Source organism: Armigeres subalbatus, chromosome 2, assembly GCF_024139115.2.
Source record: "Armigeres subalbatus isolate Guangzhou_Male chromosome 2, GZ_Asu_2, whole genome shotgun sequence".
NCBI classification, from domain to species: domain Eukaryota; kingdom Metazoa; phylum Arthropoda; class Insecta; order Diptera; family Culicidae; genus Armigeres; species Armigeres subalbatus.
This window is the reverse complement of record NC_085140.1, coordinates 71,291,213-71,315,747: the sequence shown is the minus strand read 5'-3', so window position 1 is coordinate 71,315,747 and position 24,535 is coordinate 71,291,213. Positions and strand designations below refer to the sequence as shown.

The 24,535-nt window shown below is 39.4% G+C and overlaps 1 protein-coding gene and 1 long non-coding RNA gene across 3 annotated transcripts; both read right to left on the bottom strand.

Annotated features, from left to right (window-relative positions):
• Window positions 1-8,842: 8,842 nt before the first annotated feature.
• Window positions 8,843-11,499, bottom strand: LOC134214524 (terpene synthase). 2 transcript variants are annotated; one of them, XM_062693881.1, is made up of 7 exons: window positions 11,333-11,499; window positions 11,107-11,285; window positions 10,869-11,023; window positions 10,089-10,233; window positions 9,667-10,027; window positions 9,475-9,602; window positions 8,843-9,405 (listed from the first exon to the last, which is right to left on the bottom strand). In XM_062693881.1, exons 2-7 carry the CDS (start codon window positions 11,185-11,187, stop codon window positions 9,313-9,315), a joined length of 963 nt encoding a protein of 320 aa, XP_062549865.1. In that variant the 5' UTR covers window positions 11,188-11,285; window positions 11,333-11,499; the 3' UTR covers window positions 8,843-9,312. The 2 variants fall into 2 exon arrangements, with proteins under 2 accessions (XP_062549865.1, XP_062549864.1); XM_062693880.1 differs by having other exon boundaries at window positions 11,107-11,269.
• Window positions 11,500-22,753: 11,254 nt separating this feature from the next.
• Window positions 22,754-23,350, bottom strand: LOC134214523 (uncharacterized). Its single transcript, XR_009979817.1, has 3 exons — window positions 23,239-23,350; window positions 23,082-23,175; window positions 22,754-22,978 (listed from the first exon to the last, which is right to left on the bottom strand). It is a non-coding gene; the product is annotated as an uncharacterized LOC134214523 (long non-coding RNA).
• Window positions 23,351-24,535: the final 1,185 nt, after the last annotated feature.

The window sequence follows — 24,535 nt, the reverse complement described above, 5'->3', positions numbered from 1 at the left end:
TTTTAAAACAACCATTACGAACGACATAGAAGATAATGCGACTCGATACAATCGGCAACGACCTAGGCGACGTATACTGCCGTGAATTGCATATCTGTCCCATCTTTGCTGGGTTTCCTATTCATATGGGACAAATATGCGATTCACGGCAGTATAAAGGATCACGATTGAAAGCTTGGAACAAGGAACTGCAAGTCGCGAAGTTTCGCAGGTTGCGACAGGATAATTTACGATGAATTACATCCCCGCAACTTCGACGTCGTAGCGCTGCAGGAAATCTGCTGGACAGGACAGAAAAGTGTGGAAAAGCGGACATCGAGCGGCTACCTTTTACGAGCTGGGCAATGGCTGCAAAGTGCTGGGCAAGATGCGCCAACGCATGATTGGATGGCAGCCAATCAACGCAAGAATGTGCAAGCTGAGGATAAAAGGCCGTTTCTTCAACTATAGCATCATCAATGTGCCCACACCCACACCCACTGCCCACACGAAAGAAGACCCAACGACGAGAAAGAAGCGTTCTATGTACAAAATCGTCATCGGCGACATGAACGCACAGGTAGGAAGAAGCGAATTATATAAACCGGTCATCGGGCCGGATAGTCTGCACACCGCACCGTATCGAATGATAACGGCCAACGATGAATAAACTTCACAGCCTCCCGCGGAATGGTAGTCCGAAGCACTTTCTTCCCCCGCAAGAATATCAACAAGGCCACATGGAAATCACCTAATCAAGAAACGGAAAACCAAATCGACCACGTTCTAATCGACGGCAAATTTTTCTCCGACACCACGAACGTACGCACTTACCGCAGTGCGAATATTGAATCCGACCACTACCTCGTTGCAGTATTCCTGCGCTGAAAACTCTCGATGGTGTACAACACGCGTCGGAGTCGTCCACCACGGCTAAACATTGGGTGGCTACAAGACGGTAGACTAGCCCAAGACTACGCGCAGCAACTGAAAATGGCACTAACAACGGAAGAGCAACTAGGCGCAGCGTCTCTTGACGATGGCTGGAGAGATATTCGATGCACTGGGCACGGTACTCCCATTTTAGAGAAACGACTGGTATGACGGCGAATGTGAGCAGTTAGTTGAGGAGAAGAATGCAGCATGGGCGAGATTACTGCAACACCGCATGGGGGCGAACGAGGCACGATACAAACGGGCACGGAACAGACAAAACTCGATTTTCGGAGGGAAAAGCGCCAACAGGAAGGTCGAGACCGTGAAGAGACGGAGCAACTGTACCGCGCTGATAACGCACGAAAGTTTTATGAGAAGTTAAACCGTTCATGTAAGGACCACGTTCCGCAGCCCGATTTGTGTAAGGACATAAACGGGAACCTTCTTACAAACGAACGTGAGGTGATCCAAAGGTGGCGGCAGCACTACGAAGAGCACCTGAATGGCAATGTGGCAGACAATGGTAGCGGTATGATTATGAACATAGTAGCACGCGCGCCGGACATGCGACTTCCGGCTCCGAATCTCCAGGAAATCCAGAAGGAGATTAGCTGGCTAAAAAACAATGAAGCCTCTGGAGTTGACCAACTACCAGGAGAGCTATTTAAACACGGTGGTGGATGATGCACTGGCTAGAGCGCTGCATTGGGTTATTACCAAGATTTGGGAAGAGGAAGTTTTTCCGCAGGAGTGGATGGAAGGTGTCGTGTGTCCCATCTACAAAAAGGACGATAATCTGGATTGTAGCAACTACCGCGCAATCTCATTGCTGAACGCCGCCTATAAGGTATTCTCCCAAATTTTATGCCGCCGACTAACACCAATTGCAAGAGAGTTCGTGGAGCAGTACCAGCCGGGATTTATGGGTGAACGCTCTACCACAGACCAGGTGTTCGCCATACGTCAGGTATTGCAGCAATGCCGCGAATACAACGTGCCCACACATCATCTATTTATCGACCTCAAAGCCGCATATGATACAATCGATCGGCACCAGCTATGGCAGCTAATGCACGAACACGGATTTCCGGATAAACTGATACGGTTGATCAAGGCGACGATGGATCGGGTGATGTGCGTAGTTCGAGTTTCAGGGGCATTCTGGAGTCCCTTCGAAACGCTTAGAGGGTTACGGTAAGGTGATGGTCTTTCGTGTCTGCTATTCAACATCGCTTTGGAAGAGGTAATACGAAGGGCAGGGATCGACACGATTGGTACGATTTTCACGAAGTCCGTCCAGTTATTTGGTTTCGCCGACGACATTGATATCATGGCACGTAACTTTGAGAGGATGTAGAAAGCCTACATTGAAACCTCGTTGACGGCCGCTCGACAACGGACCAGATCTTTACTGTACGGCAAATCCTTCAAAAATGCCATGAACACCAGGTCCCAACGCACCATCTGTTCGTTGATTTCAAGGCGGCATACGACAGTATAGACCGCGTAGAGCTATGGAAAATTATGGACGAGAACAGCTTCCCTGGGAAGCTTACCAGACTGATCAAAGCAACGGTGGATGGTGTGCAAAACTGTGTGAAGATTTCGGGCGAACACTCCAGTTCGTTCGTATCGCGCCGGGGACTAAGACAAGGTGATGGACTTTCGTGCCTGTTGTTCAACATTGCGCTAGAAGGTGTCATGCGGAGAGCCGGGTGTAACAGTCGGGGTACGATTTTCAACAGATCCAGTCAATTTATTTGCTTCGCGGAAGACATGGACATTGTCGGCCGAACATTTACAAAGGTGGCAGAACTGTACACCCGCCTGAAACGTGAAGCAACAAAAGTTGGACTGGTGGTGAATGCCTCAAAGACAAAGTACATGATTGTGGGCGGAACAGAGCGCGACAGGGCCCGCCTGGGAAGCAGTGTTGCGATAGACGGGGATACCTTCGAGGTGGTCGAGGAATTCGTCTACCTCGGATCCTTGCTAACGGCTGATAACATTGTTAGTCGTGAAATACGAAGGCGCATCATCTGTGGAAGTCGGGCCTACTACGGGCTCCAGAAGAAACTAGAGATGTCGCAAATTAATCGATTACTTCGATTAATCGATTCATCGTTGTGATAATCGATTAATTTTGAATCGATTATTACCCAACGATTAATCGATTCAATAATCGAGATGAATCGTGAGTAATCGATTAGTTACTAATCGATTAATCAGAATTTTACGACATCATAAGGATGTCGAAAATTAATTGATTATTTCGATTAATCGATTCATCGTTGTGATAATCGATTAATTTTGAATCGATTACTATACAATGATTAATCGATTCAATAATCGACAAGAATCAAGAGTAATCGATTAGTTACTAATCGATTAATCGGGATCGACATCTCTAGAAGAAACTGCGGTTGAAAAAGTTTCGCCACCGCACCAAAGACGCTTATAAGACCGGTTGTCCTCTACGGACATGAAACATGGACAATGCTCGAGGAGAACTTGCAAGCACTCGGAGTATTCGAGAGACGGGTGCTTAGGACCATCTTTGGCGGTGTGCAAGAAGACGGTGTGTGGCGGCGAAGAATGAATCATGAGCTCGCCCAACTCTACGGCGAACCAAGTATCCAGAAGGTAGCTAAAGCCGGAAGGGTACGATGGACAGGACATGTTGCAAGAATGGTTCTATACTATTCCCCAGAAAACCGTTCCCCAGAAAACCATACCCCAGAATTTCATTCCCCAGAATGTACCATTCCCCAGAAAACCAATCACCAGAATGTACCATTCCCCAGAATTTACCGTTCCCCAGAAACCCATTCCCCAGAATGTACCGTTCCCCAGAAAACAGAATATATAGATGTATATGATTTCATTTTCTTGTTTTCTTACAATCATCATCGCAATACTATACATAAAATCATTTGTCTTGATAAGTTGGATGTGCAAGGGCCATTGTGGCACTATAGTTTCAAATACAATGTACCTTTTGGCATAATGACCATAACCCAAACAGCAATATTGATGCAAATTTAGTTGCTGCGACTTAATTGTAACAGAATCTGGTCGTATAAATGTTGCAGTGATCTATTTGAAACATGGGTGTTGCTCGGAAAGGTACCCACCAGAGTAAACGCGACGTGCGATGCGACGCGACTCACGCAAAGGAATAACAATTATTATCAATGAACTGTCACGTCGCGTTGCATCGCATGGTCACGGCTATTCTGGCTTAGCATAGTATAGCATATGGTCACGTCTATTCTGGCTTCACCCCAAAACAGAAAAAAAAATCTTATTTTAAAGCACGCCTTGATTGAGGAAACAAATAGGGACCCACGCATTTGCCCGGAATAAGGCAATTAAGTCGATGGTTCCTTCTTTTAAAACGTATATTTCCCCGAATAGGGCAAATAAGCCTTTAATTTTTGTGTGCTACGCACTCGTTTGTCCTAAATAAGGCACAAGAATATAAAAATCTGGGTGGTGCGGATAGAATCGATTTGGTTGTCAAAGTGAAGCCAAAATTCTCTATTGTGCCGGAGCCAAACATTGAAGATTGTGGTTATGTTCGTTTTAGATCTTATATTGAGAAGTATTGTTATTATTTGGGAAAAAAATAAAAATAAATTTAGTTTGCGTTTCGCGTTCTTCGTAACAAATATATTCACATTATATTTCGAGTGGAAAATTAGTAGGAATGCAACTAAAAAGCACTCGTTACGAGATTTCACGAGATTCAGCATCTGATAGAGAATTAATGTATGTAAACTATCGTAAAGTCATGTAGAGTCTCGTGCATTTGTGTGGTCTCGTGCAGCATGGAAAGAGAAATTCGAAGAGCGGGAAATGTTTGACAGCCAAGTAACTGCAAAATAATTTTGCTTATGGGATTGATTTCAAAATATCCCGCCACTCACTTGAGAGCAGAAAAGCGGCTCTATCCGCAGCACCCAGATAAAAATTAGTAAATAATTCTTCTATAAAGGCACGAATTAGCCCGAAATAAGGTTAACGAATGATTCCTTCTTTTAAAATACGCATTTGCTCGGAAAAAGGCAAATGAGTGATACATTCTTTTGACTCACACATTTTCCTAAAATGCGCCTTCTTTCAAATCACGCGTTTGCACGGAGTATAGCAAACAAGTGGATGATGCCTTCTTTTGAAATATGAATTTACCCGCAATAATAAAAATCCACAGGTTCATTGGATAAAATTAAATTAAATTTACAAATACTGCCGTTACACGCATAACTGTCTTATGTAAATAGTAATCCCTTGGTACAAATAAACGTATGATGGCAGCATAGGAGAATCCACATAAAGGTTACCATATGCATTTGCCATCATAATTTAACGCTTCTAGAAAATCACTAACTTTGCTCAAACTTACCTTTTACAGCACGCGTTTAGTGTCTTATTGTAGATTCTAAATTTGTTCCTGTAAAGTTCGCTTATACCAATTAAGAGCGACCATTCATGTCATTCGAAAAATGGCGGGAATAATAAGGCCCTTTGGTTTAGGCTTATAACAGGTGGCAACTCAAAAAAGTTGGAATGACTTTAATACTTTTCTATCAAAATAATAATGCTTTCAAAAAAATACGACACACACTTTTACGTATTGTATTTTGTATTGTAGTATTGCGGCGTGCTTTGTAAATTTTATCAAGCGAACCAAGATCATGGGAAAAGTACACGGTCGGACATTTTAAGCGTGAAAATGTTGCGAAAACTGTCATAGCATTTTTTTGGTCAAATAAGCTCCATTGTATGCAAAGATGATTGCAAATTCAAAATCACGAAGCAACTCATAAGCAGGATCAGAAGTACCATTCCAAAAATCGATGTGGTAGAACCAGCGGTCATGAGCAGCACGGCGAAACCATGGACCATATTCTAATATTCGTTTGTTAAGTTTGAAGACCAAGGACAACTATTTGTATAACATAATATATTATATCAGATTGAGCTCTACTTCTTTGTAGTTTTTTTCCCGAGCCATTCTTTCCATTCCAGTTTTTTAGTTGTCAAAATCTTTTTTCTTCATTGCAAGAATCTTTTAAAGGTATGAAAAAAAATTCTGGGATATGGTGCGTTCTGGGGTATGGTTTTCTGGGGAATGGTACATTCTGGGAAATGGTTTTCTGGGGAACGGTTTTCTGGGGAATGGTTTTCTGGGGTATGGTTTTCTGGGGAATGTTATAGAATCTGCAAGAATGCCGGACAGCAACTCTGCAAAGATGGTGTTCGCTTCCGATCCGGCAGGTACGAAACGGCGTGGAGCACAGCGAGCGAGATGGGCAGAGCAGGTGCAAAACGACTTGGCGAGCGTGGGGCGTATCCGAGGATGGAGAGATGCAGCCTCGAACTGTGTATTGTGGCGTCAAATAGTTGATTCAGTGTTATCTGTTTAGATGTAAACTAAATAAATGAAATGAGAAAGCCTACATCAGACTGAAAAGCGAAGCTAAACGGATTGTACTAGTCATCAACACATCGAAGACGAAGTATATGATATGAAGAGGCTCAAGAGAGGACAACGTAAGCCAACCACCACGAGTTTGTATTGGTGGTGACGAAATCGAGGTGGTTTAAGAACTCGTGTACTTGGGCTCACTGATGACCTCCGATAACGATACCCGCAGAGATATTCGGAGACGCATCATGGCAGGAAATCGTACGTACTTTGAACTCCACAAACGCTCCGATCGAATAGAGTTCGCCGCCGTACCAAACTGACTATCTACAAAACGCTTATTAGACCGGTAGTACTCGACGGACACGAGACCTGGACGATGCTCGTGGAGGACCAACGCGCACTGGGAGTTTTCGAAAGGAAAGTGCTGAGTACCATCTATGGTGTGGCATCAGCTGTTGGGAGAACCATGCATGCTCGCTTAACTTTTCAAAAGGACCTAAGCAACATTTTTTTCATTAATTAATTTGAATAGCGCAATCAACAGAACAACATGAAAGCTCTTGATTGCTGTTGCGGGGGCTTTTATCTTGGACCACCAAGAGGAATTTGCACTCGTAATCCAAAATATGAGCCGTCGAACTGGTGTTCCAAAATGAATTCATGAAAAAAATGTTACTTAGGACCTTTTGGAAAGTTAAGCGAGCATGGCTCTCGACAACGATCCTACGGGGTGCAAGTAGAGATGTCGTAAAATCCCGATTAATCGATTAGTAACTAATCGATTACTCTCGATTCCTGTCGATTATTGAATCGATTGATCGTTGGATAATAATCGATTCAAAATTAATCGATTATTACAACGATGAATCGATTAATCGAAGTAATCAATTAATTTGCGACATCCTTATGATGTCGTAAAATCCTGATTAATCGATTAGTAACAAATCGATTACTCTCGATCTCTCTCGATTATTGAATCGATTAATCGTTAGGTTATGATCGATTCAAAATTAATCGATTATTACAACGATTAATCGAAGTAATCGATTAATTTACGACATCTCTAGGTGCAAGTCGAGGTGCACAGCGGGTAAGGTGGATCGATCAGGTGGAGGACGATTTGCGGACCCTATAGACTGCGTGATTGGCGACGTGCAGCCATGGACCGAGGTGAATGGAGAAGACTTTTGTGTACTGCACAGGCCACTCCGGCCTTAGTCTGGTAATAATAACAATTGCCCGATAAAAAGTCAAAACAGTAGATGACCCACTCTTCAAAAGAACGCATTCTTCCATCTTTTGAAGCACACAATTTCTCCTACCCCCAGAAATAATGCTGGAAGGCAGTTTCTGGGGGAACGATGGACTGAGCCCAAGGGAACTTAGTCGGTATTAACTTCATTAGTCGAGTCTGACACTCCAGTACACTTCGGTGTGGTAGCTTGACAACTACTAGGCACGTTTGCTGGATCGTTCGTAGATGCATTTTCCCTTGTAAAAAACACGATTTTATAACGAGAAACCATGCACGCATTTGCTTGGAAGAAATTTATTGAGCAGATCATTCCTCCATTCAAAGCACGCATTTGAAAAAAAATCTAAGAATAAGGCAATAAGACAGATGACTCTTGAAAAGCGAGCTTCTGCCTAGAGTTTGCCAAACGGTCCTTATGCTAAATGTTCTTTATGCCAAATGGCTTCTGGATATTTAACTCGTTATGCCAAATGGCATTATGCCAAACGGCATTATACCCAAATGGCATCCCCGCCATGAACTGGCATTTACTTAGTGCGAATATCGGAAGAAGAAATGACGAAAACAATATTCCACATAAATGAGAGACATTGGCGCTTTGATGTTGCATGAAGACGAAGAAGCAGAAAGATGATAATCGAAAAAATCTTCACGGGAAAGCATACGAACAAGTTTTTAAAACTCTTCTCATAAATTCTAAAAGCAATTTAATTTAAAACGGTAAGCAGTACGGGGTTGAACTTTTCTTCTACTGTATAATAAACACAATATTTCTATCCGGCATTTGTGATGTAGGGTAAAAGATGTATTTTGGAATACTTTTACGGGGGCTTTTATCTTGGAACACCAAGAGGAATTTGCACTCGTGGTCCAAAATATGAGCCGTCGAACTGGTGTTCCAAAATACCTCCCTTACTCTAACACTTAATAAAACAGAGGTGAACAGGTAAAACAAATCATGAAATAGAAATTACAAACAACTGCAGTTTCGAATACGTTTTAGATAAAAAAAAACACACAAATTTTAATCAGCTTTTGAAATTCCAACAAATGACTGTCTTGACAGTGTGTAAATTTACAACGTACATAATAAAAAAAAGGAAACTCAAGTGTAATTCATCACTTCTCCACGACATTCAGCCTGACCATGCTTCAAAAGCACAAGGCATTGACTCATTCATTCTCGAAGACCGCAAATTTTTCGCTCAGTACAACTAAAATCACAACTACACGTGAAATCTATTCTCCCGCTATCTCCAGCAAAAATGTCTTTTTATTCCTCGTTCGCATTCAAAATCCTTTGGTGGCAAAAAAGTTTCGGGCACTAGGGTTCCACAAAATCTACCGTTGTCAAATGTTTCTGTTGTTAAATGCTAGAGTACTCGATATTCATATGTTTTACATGTTCAACTCGAGATTTGCGAATAATCGAAAAAATATATATTCGTAAATATATTTAGCTATAGTGCATTATCTTCTTATCCTTGTGTTGTAAAAGTAACCATTAGTGCACTTTCGTTCTTGTGTTTCTGTTAAAGTGATGTTTGTGCTTAATATTAAGCAGAAATAATAACAATAGATCGCAGAGCGCTATCGGTTTCATAGATGTAGATCGTCTTTGTGGTGGAAATGGTTGCTGTCTTACTTTCAATTGCTATGGGTTGGGTTTACAGACTTGTGGAACGGAGTCAGGGAACAGTACTTGTTCTTATGATGACGAATCGCCGTTTCCGACCGTTTTCCAACTGAGCAAATCGTCCAAAAGCGATTGCATTATTGGATTCTCGCCAAGTCGCTCGATCTGAAACATAAATTGTAACAAAAATAAAGAATTGAAATTGGTTTAAATGCGAAAATATTGGGGACAGACCTCTGCCCTAGCTTCAGTGTCTAACATTTCCAAGACTTCTGCAGTATATTTGAAGCTACCAAGTTTTTCTAATAGTGACACACAATATCGTTTCACTTCTACGTCCTGCGTCCGTTGCCGTAGAATATCTGTGTAACAAAAGTAATATGAATTCGTATTCAAAAATGCGGACAAATAGTTGAGAGCACTTACGTAACACCTGTCGATCCTTCTGATTCAGCACCGCGTGTATCACCGGGAAGCTAAATTTCCCCTCAGTCAAATCCTCACAGTAGCTCTTGTTATCCGAATAGTCCTTCGACGTCAGATTGCAGTAGTCGTCCCGAATCTGGAACGACAGCCCCAGTATTGCCGTCAGTTTGGTGAAGTCTTTCTTATCGTCGCTGAACAGCTGCATCAGGCGGATAGCCAGCATGAACAGACCGCCGGTCTTTCGTATAACCATCTGCTTGTACTCCGCCTCGGTGGGACAAATGAAATTGTCCCGCCAGTAAATCTCCATGCCCTGTCCGCGGTGCAGTTCCAATAATTGTTCCGTCACCACTTGTTGCGCCTGTTAAAGAAAAATTATCTTCATGTTCCACTACGAAACGGATTATGAGAGGATAACCTACCAGGGGATGTCCCAGACTGTGAACCTTGGCGAGTGCCAACACCAGGACATAGTTTCCTGCGTTGATCGTACTCGCAATGCCATAGATCTTGTGTGCTACTGGAATTCCTCTACGGAGTATAGAGTTATCTTCGATATCATCGATTCTGGATACAGTTCAACAATTGGTTCCCGGAAATGGCGATTATTGTGCAAGAAAGTTGAAATGAATTGGATGAATATGTGCACCTATTAGTTGTTACCAATGATGATACTTTTTGTGTTTCTCGGAAATTATTTTCCCATTATTCTAATTTTTTAATAGATATTAATTTGACACTTTATTAGTCAGATTATTCTCACCAATGCATCTCAAAACTTATGTTTTTTGGCAATTCGTAATATTTTTTAAAACTCGGCCAAATTGTCTGTTTTGTAACATTCGGGAGTATTAAGAAAAAAAAATTAAAAAGAAAACTGATATATTATAACTAAACAATGTACCTACTCGTAATTGTAACTAGTATGTGCGTTGTATATTTTTTACCCGTGAAACGTGACAAATTAAAAACAGCTATGCTAAATGTTTATCCTTAACAAGCAGAACTGTTTCAACTTTTCGTTCGAAGTCAAAACAATTCGAAATACCTACGTTTGTATTACATGTGATTGCATCATAAGCAGTTACATTTGCTAAGACAAACTTTGAGATCCCATAAAGATGAATCAACAAAAAGGTTAGCCTCCCGTTTAAAATTGTAATAAGCCCGTAAGCATTATTTTGCATCTCATCGATACTTACAACAAACTGGAATTGTGCATCATTTGAACCACCTCGCCGATTGCCGTCAACTTTTCGTCCGGAATGTTCAACCAGTGATTAAAGGCCAGAGCCATTTTGGCTCGGAACTGTTTCCCCGGTATTTGCTGGATGTAGGCAAATGGTTCCAACAGTATCTAAATAAGACAAACAATCGATAAGGGATTACTCATCGCGTCTGCATAAGAATGATTCAATAAACTGGAATTCCGTATCTTACCGCGTCCTGTTCTTTCTGGAGTGACTGGTCACGGCACTTCTCCAGAATCTCGTTGAACTCATCCATGTCAAATTTGGCCATTCTAACTAATGTAATCCGTTTGAATTGGAAGCAACGAATGGACAAAATCTTGTTTTGCTGGACCTTGGGTTGGAGGAATCACCTTAACGAGATACCTCCTTTATATCAGTGAATTATTGCCTAGTAAATTATAACAAACACTTACCAATTGTAACTGCTGTCCACGGAACGGGTTTATTTAAATATAATTCCTAAAGAGATGCTAATAATTAGATGTTTTTGTTCCGAAATTTCTAATCTTTCGCCTCCGCGACAAAGATTGAGCGCAAAACGTAAATAAATGCAACGAACGCGGCTGATGATGACTTACTGACGACTTGCTGATCGGAAATGTCATATTTAAAAGGAATCATCAGAAGACCGTACACAAATTACGTAAAAATGTAAGAGAAGGGAGGACGGAGGAGATTAGGACGAGCGTTATACCACAGACAAACAGACGTAACACTAGAGAAATTACCATCGACCATGACTTCAACGACCAATTTGAATTTGATTGATTGCGCGTTTCACAACTAGAGGCGCTAGCTCCGTAATGTTTCGAGTTTGACATTTCACTCCAGCGCCTTCTGGTGACAATGTCATACGAAACATTGTTTCGTGTAACATGCTCACAAGATGGTGGTAGAGGAGTTGAACGATGGATTTTTCAGAAAAATATTCAAGTTGTTATGTCTGTTTGTCTGTGGTTATACGATTCATACTATGTATTCATCTCGCTATTCATACAAAATAAATTAAGCCTTTCTTACAAAAAGTGTGACGAAGAAAAAGGTGGAAGTAAAAAAGTTCAATCCGGCGTAACGTGTTCTATTGGCCCTGACGAAAGCGAGAAAACAAAATGGGGGCCGGGTGATGCTTTTTTATTTCACCCGGCAAGTGATATAGGATGTCAGTTTTAAAATGCTTATTAAAGCGTTAAAACACATTTTAACCGAAAATAGATCATTATTTTGGGTTAGAAATTTAATTTACTTTTATATTGGTAACACAAAAGTTGAATTATTTTGATTAAAAAAACATGTGTAGATAAAGAGCCCAACATGTAGTTTTTCAAAATTCTAACTCTATGTATTTAAAAGTTTTCAATATAACACTGTTAATAACATTTTAAAAGCATTTTGAAATATACTTCACCGTGTTGAAAAACAGTGATTTCACGCACACGTTCGTCACCGCTAGATGGCAACAGCGCGGCTGCGTCAAAGCGAATTATGAACAAACCTAAATGATTGGTGCTGTCGGGCGCTGGCGATGTTCGATGTTTTTTGTGTGCACTGAACTAAAACAAATTGTGTATCCGGAATAAATTTATACCGCTTTTTATACCGAAGTTGGATTTTTCTCCAGATACAGGCAATTTTCCCAACTTCGGAAGTAGTGCGCTGGATTCCCCTAAAGATGCGCTAAACAACGCATCCAAATAGTTTGACAGATAAAACTTCGGAAGAAAGTTCGATTCGGAAGTCCGGACTTCCGAATTCTAAGTTGGTGCTACGCCGACAATATAGACACTATACACGCTTAGATAACATTACCTAAAATTACGTTATTATTTTACCTAAAATTAGGTAATCGATGTTTACTACAAATGTCAGTAAAAAATAGCGATAATTATCGTTAATTTTTACCGACTTTTAGGTATTTGACGTTTTCAGAAGCTGTCGTTATTTTTTACCTAAAAATAGATATTTCTTGTGTTTGTCAAAAAAGAATAATTCTTGTTGCGCAGTTCCACAATTTCCTGCTATCAGAACTTCCTGAGTTTTCTTGTTTCCGGCAGGTTTCCGCGAGGTTTCCGGAACTAAATTATTTACCAAAAATTTCCGGTAAGTGTTCGATTGTTGAGAACCAATTTAAAAGCGCACTATTGTGGAAATTTTGTCTCTTTACAGTGATATGGGCAATGATGACTCCTCAACCAAAACATTCATCGCAGATTATCATGTTCTTCAAGTATTCCTGTGCAGTAATCAACTAGTCGAGAAAACTTCGCAACAAAAAAAATTCCCCGACCGGATTGGGATGTCAAAATCGATTCTTGGGCCGGAGAATTTTTCCAGGTGTTTACTGCTTTCTGGGCATATAGTTTATATAGGAAGCATAGGAAACTTTTAATTAATCAGTAATAAGTTGAAAGCAGGCAAGGTTCTAGTTGGTATGTCGAGCTATTAGAGAGGAAAAATTAACTATACATATTATTGAATTATCAAAGAAAAGATGTGATGAAAGATGATTATGGGGTTATTGGGTCTGAATAATTGGTTTAGCATGTTTTGTTTGATTCTATGCTGACAAGAAGATCTAGTCGGGTATCGTGCACGCGATAGTGCACGATGAGCATATTTTCATGCTCTTATATTTATCAGATTAAAAATAAAAAAGAATGAACGGAACAATTTAGTTTTATTTTGAGCCAAACAAAAATAAAATACCTAATTAACGGTAATTTTTAACGTTTTTGCAAAATCAAAACAAACATAAATAACCTATTTTTCGGTAAAAAGCAACGATCAAGAATCGGTATTTTTTAACGATAATTCTTGCTCATCAACATTACCTAACTTTAGGTAATCGATGATTACCTACATCTTAGGTATGTGCACTTTAGTTTGATTATCGGTATTTTTTACCGACTTTTAGATTCTCCTATCTAAGCGTGTATAGTGCATCACCGGGATGAAAGTAAAAAAGATATTTTAGGCTTTGGTCCACACTGAGGAAAACGTACGTATGATTTTATATCAAACGCCTTACACGCTCATTTCGATTTTACTCACCGGTGAGTAGTTTTGTATTGCCGTCTCTTTTTATCCCACAGAAATTTTACTCACTTTTCAAAAAAAGTGGAACTACTCAAATTTTGAGTGGTTCCACTTTTATTAAAAAGTGAGTAAAATTTCTGTGGGGAAAAAAGAGACGGCAATACATAACTACTCACTATTGAGTAGAATAAAATGAGCGTGTAGGAAAATTTGCCACAAGGAATCGGTATGAATTTCAATATACTGCCTTATGAATGATGATTTTCATTTGAAAAAAGTGAAGTGCGGCAGACTGGGTTCGAACCATGGACGTCGGGGTCGGGAGGCCGGTACGTAGACCACACGCTCATCGACGCTTGATTACTCGGAGAGGTAACTGCGTATAAGAAGCACTGTTAGTGGAATAATCAGTCGAATATTCATAAGGCGCCAGTTATGAATTTCGATAGGCCAGTTCGCTGAGTGCAGGTATCTGGCACCCCCAATCGTACCCACTACGTTTGACAATAGCCAACATCTTTGAGTTTTCCATTGTTCGGTTGGAATTGGGTTTCCCACTGACAATTCTATTTTGTAAACAAACCATTGTTCCGAACTGATTTTTTCCAAATACAGTATCCCCCCGCTTATCTGGACCTCGCTAGTCCGACGACACGTTAGTCCGGATCTCACTAATTCGGAATTTTCCGGATTAAAAAGTATCAAAACCCATTTAAACACATTATGCTGTCAGTTTTCAAATTTGTGCTGTGATTTTGTTTTGGTTCGTTTGTATGGATTTGACAGTCGGATTAACGAGAGAAACCCCGATAGTCCGGCCATACATTTGTCGGATCAGCGGGGGTATACTGTAGACGTTAATATTTTTCAACATTTTTCGAGAACTTGTGCGAAAGTATGAATGCGAGGTGTGTTTGAACAAGAATATTGATGCCTTTAATAAATGTTCATATTTTGATCGGCAACAAGCGCTCTACTTCGCCAAAATATCACGATATTTGAAACATATTTTTAATAAGAGGTTTTCGATGACTATGATTACGCGTTTGTGCATTGGCGTAACTACCTCCGATGCCTAGGGGGGGCTATAGCCCCTTTATATTTTTGCTCGAAATTGACCTTCTTTTTGAAAATTCTTGAACATTTTAACATCTCATCAAGTTATCAGCGGTAGAGTAGAGTGGGGCAAGAGTGCGCGTGGGGTAAGAGTACGTTTTCGATTTTTTGAAGTAATAAAAAAAGATAAACTAGCAGCACTGCATCAGTTAGACAGGTATTCTGATATGGAAATGCTAATATCATCTTCCAAACTTGGACGTACATGTTCATGATAGCATTAGAGGCGAAAGTATAGAATTGATAGTTCCCCGTTAGGATACGGCAGGCATGAAGAATGTTTTTATAGAAGTCGATTTGAAAGCGAGCGGAGGGCAATATTTGTGATGGCACATATCACACGACCTTCCTTCTGCCAAACTCCCGTAAGAAGGGGGAGGGAAGAATATCAGTGTGGAAGCTGATATATCTTCACTGGCAAAAGGAAGGTGGTTTGACTTGCTCATATGCCATCGCGTGCGGAAGGATTTGCTATCGACGAGTACTGTCTCCAAATTTCTAATATGACATCAGCATTTAGTCGAATAGGATTTTTATTGCACAGTTCTGTTTTCTCATTGCGTCCGTCTCGTCCGTCGTCCGTGATGTCATATTAGAAATTTGGAGACAGTACTCGTCGATAGCAAATCCTTCCGCACGCGATGGCATATGAGCAAGTCAAACCACCTTCCTTTTGCCAGTGAAGATATATCAGCTTCCACACTGATATTCTTCCCTCCCCCTTCATACGGGAGCTTGGCAGAAGGAAGGTCGTGTGATATGTGCCATCAAAAATATTGCCCTCCGCTCGCTTTCAAATCGACTTCTATAAAAACATTCTTCATGCCTGCCGTATCCTAACGGGGAACTATCAATTCTATACTTTCGCCTCTAATGCTATCATGAACATGTTCGTCCAAGTTTGGAAGATGATATTAGCATTTCCATATCATTGTAAATCGTATAACTTCACGTAGAAGTAACACACACGAAATCATTAATTCAGGTATTCTGGCCAACTATTAATATGTGTAATTGTAAACGATTTGAATAAACAACAAGGGAGATATGGAGTTATATAATTTTTTGGTCATTTTGCTAAAAATAATTGGGTTTCCGCAACTAGTATTTCATTACCATATATACGTTCAATCAGGTGAACATTATACCATTTTTATAACCTACTAGTCGACCCGGCAGACGTTGTCCTGCATAGTAGGCGAAAATGAACATTGAGATCTGCTTATGCGAGATTTCCATACGAATCTTTATTTTAGTATTTCATGATTTACTCAACTTAACTAATGATTTTAGACTCAGGAAATATCATATAAACCCGTCGGAAACTATAACGAACGTTTCTGCTGAAGAAATTAAGATAATCCATCCAGCCGTTTTCGAGTTATGCGGATACGAACACAGACCATTTCATTTTTATATATAAGATTGTATAGAGTATTTTATGATGCAGAACACCAATCCAGTTGGTTTTCCAAGAAGTCAAAACCATTACTTAAGGAATAATTTTTGGGACTGTGGGGTAAAAGTACGCAGGAACCGGTGGGGCAAGATTACGTATATGAATCTTCAAGTTCTGATGTCAAACCCGTATCTCCGCCCGAAATAAGACTTCTTCCAAAGCGTAAAGATCCACAACTAAGAAAAAAGGGACAGAATTCGAAATAAATTATTTTGAGTTTTTAGGATAAGTTGAAGTAATTCGGTGTTAGAAGAATTAGCGAACCAAACACTGAAGCGAAATAATGAAATTGTATTAGGACACCTAAACATAGTACGAAAACACAATTTCATCTAAATGATAATTTCATTTAATCAAAATAAACATTCATAAATTACGCAACGTTTATCTGGAAGGGGTTGCGAGATGTATGACGATCCATATATTGCGAATAAATCCCAAAATTTTATTCTCACCTTTGGGTTTCCGCGCTGAGCACTCAGCGCCAGACTCGGTGACAAGGGGAAAGTTATAGAGTTGGTAACCCTGATTTTTGACAATTAATGTCGATTGTTTGTGTGAGTGCACCGATGTCAAAAAATAAAGCTTTCAGCTAATTTTTTTAATGTCAAATGGAAGTTTTGACATTATTATTTATGTATGAGTGAAAAACATGTACAAAAGGTCTATCGGGGAAGCAGTCGCTGAAGACAAATGTCATTGTTTTCAACGACGAAACGAAAAGTTTCAATGCAAAAAGCAATAATTTTTAGAGAATTCATACAAAAAGTATAATATACGGGGGAGGGGTAATGAAATAGCCAAATCTTACGTTACGTGGTTGGTGGACTTTCTTTAAGGAAAATTCCTTTGTATACGCCACGTGAAACCTGATATATATTTTTATCTCTGTAGTTTATTGTACATTGCAATGGTTTTTCGTTTGAAAGTGCACATTTGTAGGACCCCCTCCCCCTTTAAGAGTTACGTAATCTTAAAACATTCATGCTCATTAAACATCAATTAAAGGTAGCCTCACACCTCGGGAATTTGGTTCGCGGAATTTTTCCCCATGCATTTTTACATATGCGATGTTTTCGGGATTTGGGCACGGAAAATCAAAATCCCGGCTACATTTAAAATGCACGGGGACCAAAATTCGGCGGAAAATTTTCCCGAGGTGTAAGGTAGCCTTAAATGTTATTAACTCTTATTTGTGTTAATATATACTTAAAGTACATGATTGGATAAATGCGTACTCTTACCCCACCCGATGCGCACTTTTACCCCACCGGTGGGGTAAAGGCTGCCTCACACCTCGGGAAAATTTTCCCTTTTGAGCCCTGTGTATTTTAAATGGGGCCGGGATTTTGATTTTCCGTGTCCAAATTCCGAAAACATCGCATATGCAAAAATGCATGGGGAAAAAATCCGCGAACCAAATTCCCGAGGTGTGAGGCTACCTTAAGAGTGCGTTTTTCACTTGTCTTGTTTTTCATGAATCTCAATAATTTCAATATTTTTTTCACTGGGTAACATAAAGGAAAAGTATATGAATCATCGACACTGATTTGATATGCAAAAGCTTGCTTTATAAGGGCCACATGATCGATTGAAAACTTAGTGCGTACTCTTGCCCCACTCTACTCTAATGTGACAAATGCGGTCCAACTACCTAAGGCAATTGCGGATCCATCACACTCATTCATATTATTCTCTTTTCTCAAGCACGTGCACGTGTGCACGTGTGAGCAACAACCAAGGGGTGGGTCGCTGAGCACAATTCAATTTGTGTTCATTTTATTTTTTGTGACGATACGTGCCACAGTGTGCCATAATTTGTGCCTCACCTCATATGTGTCAGATTGTCATTTTGACAATCAGAAAGTCCTGGCAACACTTTCATATGTCACCTTTTGGCGCGATGAGAAAAAATCATAAACACACGAATGCTCCGTTGACCTCATTATTTAGATTAATGAAATTTATATCATCGGATCGTAAATCTTGATGCAGAGGTAGGTTAAATCGGTTGGAATTGAATAACGCCGCTATCGGAATTCAGGCCAGGGGATTGATACTGGTGCTTCGGGAAAAGCTGAATCGAGAAAAACATCAACATATTGTAGGTTGTAGCAGCGGTAACGGATTAATTACGGATGTCGAAAACACAATAAATGTAAGTATTTATTATTACTTTTGTGTTGTTCTTCAGATCTGGAACTAACTCGTTATCGCAACTGCAATCCAAGAGATTTGATTTAAGCACACGATACTGCGGTTCATGGAAAAAATTTTGCATCCGAAATTTTCAGTTACCGCTACGATGCGATGGTGGGTGGGAAGATGCGGGATATCAAAGCATAGAGTAAAGGGACAAAAAGTAGGCATGCCAAATATACAAGTCTTATCAACGAAATTTATGTTTCTTACACACTTAAAATAAATGAGTGAATCCGGTGGAATTTCACCGGAATCCTAAGAGTGATATTAGTAGTGATTCAGTTTTATTCCATACCACTATTCTAGTTTGAATCTGGAGCAAAATAAAACAAACTCGCTGGTTTCTCCATTGGTTGTCCCATTCATGTTTTAAATTATCATTGAATGAAACAATTATGCTGCTGCCAAGAAAGCGCAGCGATTGCATAGCGGATTAAATTGGTACCGCGTTGACTACCGTAAATATATGTGCGCGCTTTCTGTCTGCTAAATATGTATTTAATTCGACATGATTATTTTCATATATTATACAAGAAAAGTACAAAGTTATTATTTATCTAAAGTACTTGTCATAAGACGAGTTTGTACTATTGTAAATACATTCCACTAAAAGCTTAAAATAATTTTCGTATCAAAAGTAGTTGTACAATATTGAGTACATTACCCTACGGATTTGAGAATAAGTCGAAAAGATCAAAACAAACTTTGGCAAGGTTGCCGGTATTTTAAGTGCTGATCATTCAAATGTCAAAAGTGTGCCAAGTGTGCCACATCGAGTGCCACACTTGTGAATCAAAACTTGCAAATGTGTGCTTGGAACATTGGGTCGTATGAATAAAAAGTAGCAAAACTCAACGCTTGTAGTATCTACTCAAAAATAAAGTCCACAGAGAATACTACATGTTTGATATGAATAAAAACATTTTCGAACTTATGGCATATGCTACATTCGAACTTAGCCTTTACTACAGTTTACTACCATTTACTACACGGAGAAACGTCAAAACAAAATAGACCCCATGATGACGATGATGATTTCATCATTTTTTTTGCGGCTAATCAACAAAAAGCATGTCTGTTTTGTTTGTTTTCCCTAAATTGAAATTCTATTTTTAAGAACAAAGCCGATTCGCTTCGATTCTGATGAATAATCTGCATTTAAAACATGAGTAGCAACGTCTTGAGCAGACTACAAGAAATCAGTAGTAAACTCTTGTTTTATTCATACCGAATCAGTTGTTTGTAGTATGTTCGAAATGTGTAGTGTAGTAAAGTCTCTTTTATTCATACGAACATGTTCCACAAGTGACGTTTACTACTGAAAATGTAGTAAAGTTGAACTTACTACTTTTTATTCATACGACCCATTGTGCTCAGCGTCCCACCCCTTGGCAACAACTCACAGTCTATGTTTAACTGCGCTCGACTACACGTAAAAAAATTTAATGTTATTTATTATTAAGATTTCTAATACTTTTTTGCCAAAGCAAGCGCTTAATGACATGTATAAGAAAAAAACTTATAAATCGCATTAGTCACATATATTCCGAAACTTATACTTTTCATTAACTTATGAATGTTATTAGCTTTTTGATATGTGATCATTCATTAAGTGGCATAATGAAGAGTATAAGTATTTTCGAATGTTTTTTTGCCATAACATATAAGGTTATTTTTTTACGTGTAGCATCAGGCATCAGTGGATATATTTGCATACTTGATAAATATTCTATCTATCTCAAATGAAAACAAATAGTGCAACTTTCCATGGATTCCGCCGAGAATCTTCCAAGAATTCTGATGAGAATCCTTTAGTGATCCTGACTGGAATGTTCCAGGGACTCCGACGGAAATCTCTAGATATTTCGACGAGAATACCGATGGGAGCCTCCAGGGATCATGAAGGGAATCCACCAGAGATTTCGGAGGGAATGTTTCAGGAATTCCAACGGAAAAATTTCAAGGATTCCGACGAGAATGTAGCAGGGATCCTTCACCCTCCAGGAATTTCGACGGGAATATTTCAGGAATTTGAAGGGGAATATTCCAGGGATTTCGTCGAAAACCCTCCAGGAATTCCAATATGATGATTCCAGGTATTTCATGAGCAATGTTCCAGGGATGAAGACGCATATCGTCGAAGGATTCCGAAGCAATCCGTCGAAGGACTTCGAAGCAAATCGTCGAGCGACTCCGAATTAATCCTTCAGTTATTTCGAAAAGAATCCTCCAGCGATCCCGAAGGGAATCCTCCAAGGATGTTGAAGTAAATCGTTGAGGGATTCCGATGCAAATCATCAAAGGATTTCGAAGCAAATCATCGAATGGTTCCAAAAAAAATCGTTTAGGGACTATGAGAAATTCTGAAGCAAACCGTCGATGTATTCCGAAACGAAACGTCGAATGATTCTGAAGCAATTCTTCGTGGGATTCCGAATCTAATCGTCAGCCGGATTCCTTATCGCCTAGAGATCCCAACGCAGATCATTTGCATAAGGTCGAGAGACTCTGAATTAAATCTTCAAAGGATTACGAAGCAAATCGCCGAAGGATTCTGATATGTCAAGGAATTCCTAAGCCAATCTTAAAACGAATCTGGAGATATTCCGGAGCCTATCAACGAGAGATTCTAAAGCAAATCCTCCATGGATTTTAAAGAGTATTTTTCACAGATTCCCAAGGGTATTGCTTAACAATACTGGAAAGAATCCAGTAGGAATTCTTTTGGATTAAGGCCCCAAATAAAAAGGAATCATACTACTATTTTTCTAGTTATCGTTTTTTGAGTATAAAAAATCATTGTTGATTTTTTTATGGAATCATTTGAAATATTTTACGGTTATTATGCGATGAATGATATTTACGATAACCTTTACAATATTTTGATTTTGGATTATACATTGAATGGGTTGTTAAGTATCGTTACCATTCAAAAACATCAACTTTTGCTTATATTTTTGTAGAGCAATTTTACAATGAATCATTACCCTAATAAAAAATTCCAAAACAATTACAATAGAAGTTATTGTAACATTACGCTGAAATTAATAGTAATTACGGTAAACTCTATTGTGGCTCACAATAGAATAATTGAAGAATATTGTTTTCCACCATAACGGCTATTGTAAATGGCAGTTTTACAATAGAAAATAGGGGTTGTTATGTATCTTTACAATAAAAAAATCGATTTTTTCTCGAACAAATTTTTGCCATTACAATTGAATTTATTGTGATTCTATTGTCAATTTTTTACTGGCAATTGAATCTATTGTACGTCTATTGAAACAACAATATGGCACTTTAATTGGTATGATATAAAAACAATAGAATTTAATCGTCTAAGACGAATTAAGTACTGTCCATTTAATTCCACTAGTTAATTTTCGTTATCTTTGCAGATACGTATTTCGACCACAACTGTGGTCGTCTTCAGTGTCTTGTACTTGACTCGACGTTCAAGACACTGGAAGACAACCACACAGTTGTGGTCGAAATACGTATCTGCAAAGATAACGAAAATTAACTAGTGGAATTAAATGGACAGTACTTAATTCGTCTTAGACGGTTTAATACATTCCACTAAAAGAGCTTAATATATTTTTCTGATAGAATTTAATGTTCATAAATAAAATGTATTGTGATTTTATGATATTTTATTGCAACTCTATTGTATTTTTTATCCGGGTAGTTTATCTTCGCTTTTTGTTTCTAGTGATTATTACGATTATGATTATATTCAATAAAGACTTTAAATAGTATGATTTTTTCAACGATTCAGCAGTCAATCCAAATTAAAAGCTGTGCAATAACCTTTCAATATTATGATTATGTTATTACAATATGTATAATATTATTTCACACATCATTGTACGGGGTATATTCATTTGGGGGGTTTTCAGTTTTTAAAATAAGCCTTTTTTTCTTTATATTTTATTGGTTATCTAATATAGCTCTTTAACTTAATATGATTTAAGTTATTTTATTATAAATGAAATTTGTTTATTTTTCATCTTTTAAAATGATCATCAAATGTTATGTTATATTCGGGACGAGCCAGCCACGGGCTGCAAGTCTTATAAATAAAGAATGTAAATGTTCTTTTATTGCAAATGGTCGCGCTGCATTTCCAGAGATAACATAAAGGGCAACTGACATCGGCCCAATGAAGTTGGAAGCTGGTTGAAAGGTTATTGATCGTGCCAGACTCATTGTTCTCGAGACTTGGTGTATCCATCAGAGCTCCGGAATCCTGGAACGATGTGTCGTACAACCATTCAGTTATTAGATCGGTATCATTATCTTAAGCATCGAACACTGCATATTAAAGAATATCCATAATAGAAGATTCTTACCTTGCATTCATATTCTTGCGGTTCCACCGAGTCTTCTAGCGCAGTGGCGGAACACTGTTTTGAGATTTTCACTTGAAGTGGGAAACGGATGTTTCTAGGAACAAACAAAAATGGAAAATTAAACTTACTTCCCTATTGTATATTATTTCTCACTTACATGCATTTCAGTCCCTTTAAATAAGTATTTGCATGATTTTCACTTGTAAATTTGAAAAAACTATCTAATGGCCGTTCAAATGGACCCGACAAAAACTGCCGTTGGCAGAAATGTCTTTATTACACTGAAAATAAAATTTACCTCATTTCTGCCTTCGTGTGTGAATAGCAACCCAAATCATATCATGAATGATTTTGTTTAATTCGGATTATTTTTCATTTCCCATTCTAGTAATCATTAGCAACATGTATAATCCGTCAACAATTTTGTATGGTCAGGTAATTAAAAGTTTTAATCATATAATTGTCCATGTATCATTTTATTTATTTATCATCAGACTAAGGCCGGAGTGGCCTGTGCTGCACATAAAAGACTTCTCCATTCAGCTCGGTTCATGGCTGCACTTCGCCAACCACGCAGTCTGCGAAGGGTCCGCAAGTCGTCCTCTATCTGATCAATCCACCTTGCCCGCTGTGCACCTCGCCTTCTTGTTCCCGTCGGATCGTTGTCGAGAACCATTTTCACCGGATTACTGTCCGACATTCTGGCTTATGGTGCCCGGCCCACCGCAGTCTTCCGATTTTCGCGGTGTGAACGATGGATGGTTCTCCCAACAGCTGATGCAACTCGTGGTTCATTCGCCTCCTCCACGTACCATCCGCCATCTGCAACCCAACATAGATGGTACGCAACACTTTCCTTTCGAAAACTCCCAGTGCGCGTTGGTCCTCCACGAGCATCGTCCAGGTCTCGTGTCCGTAGAGAACTACCGGTCTTATAAGCGTTTTGTAGATAGTCAGTTTGGTATGGCGGCGAACTCTATTCGATCGAAGCGTCTTGCGGAGTCCAAAGTGCGTACGATTTCCAGCCACTATGCGTCTCCGAATTTCTCTGCTGGTATCGTTATCGGCGGTCACCAGTGAGCCCAAGTACACGAATTCTTCAACCACCTTACCACCTTACAAACTGTACATGGATATTTTCCCGTGCGGTCGACAACAGTATCCTATAATGTTGACAACTGTAAATGAACAATCTCATATAAAGTTTTAACAGTTTGTGGTACGGTTATTTCGGCACCAATATTTCAAAAGGGCGAAACTGCTTTTGTAAACAAGAGCTTCTCACGTCGCTGGTGAGCTAATTTGAGTCCACGCACGCAGTTCAACACCACTACCTTAAAGGTAGCCTCACACCTCGGGAATTTGGTCCGCGGAATTTTTCCCCATGCATTTTTGCATATGCGATGCTTTCGGGACTTGGGCACGGAAAATCAAAATCCCGGCCCCATTTAAAA

Bases quoted from the DNA above. Each gene is read 5' to 3' on its own strand.
- LOC134214524 (XM_062693881.1), bottom strand. From the start codon at position 11,187: ATGGCCAAATTTGACATGGATGAGTTCAACGAGATTCTGGAGAAGTGC. The intron at 10,234-10,868 runs GTAAGTATCGAT...AACTGTATCCAG, and splicing joins ATGCACAATTCCAGTTTGTT to AATCGATGATATCGAAGATA. The intron at 9,603-9,666 runs GTAAGTGCTCTC...TTTGTTACACAG, and splicing joins GAAGGATCGACAGGTGTTAC to ATATTCTACGGCAACGGACG.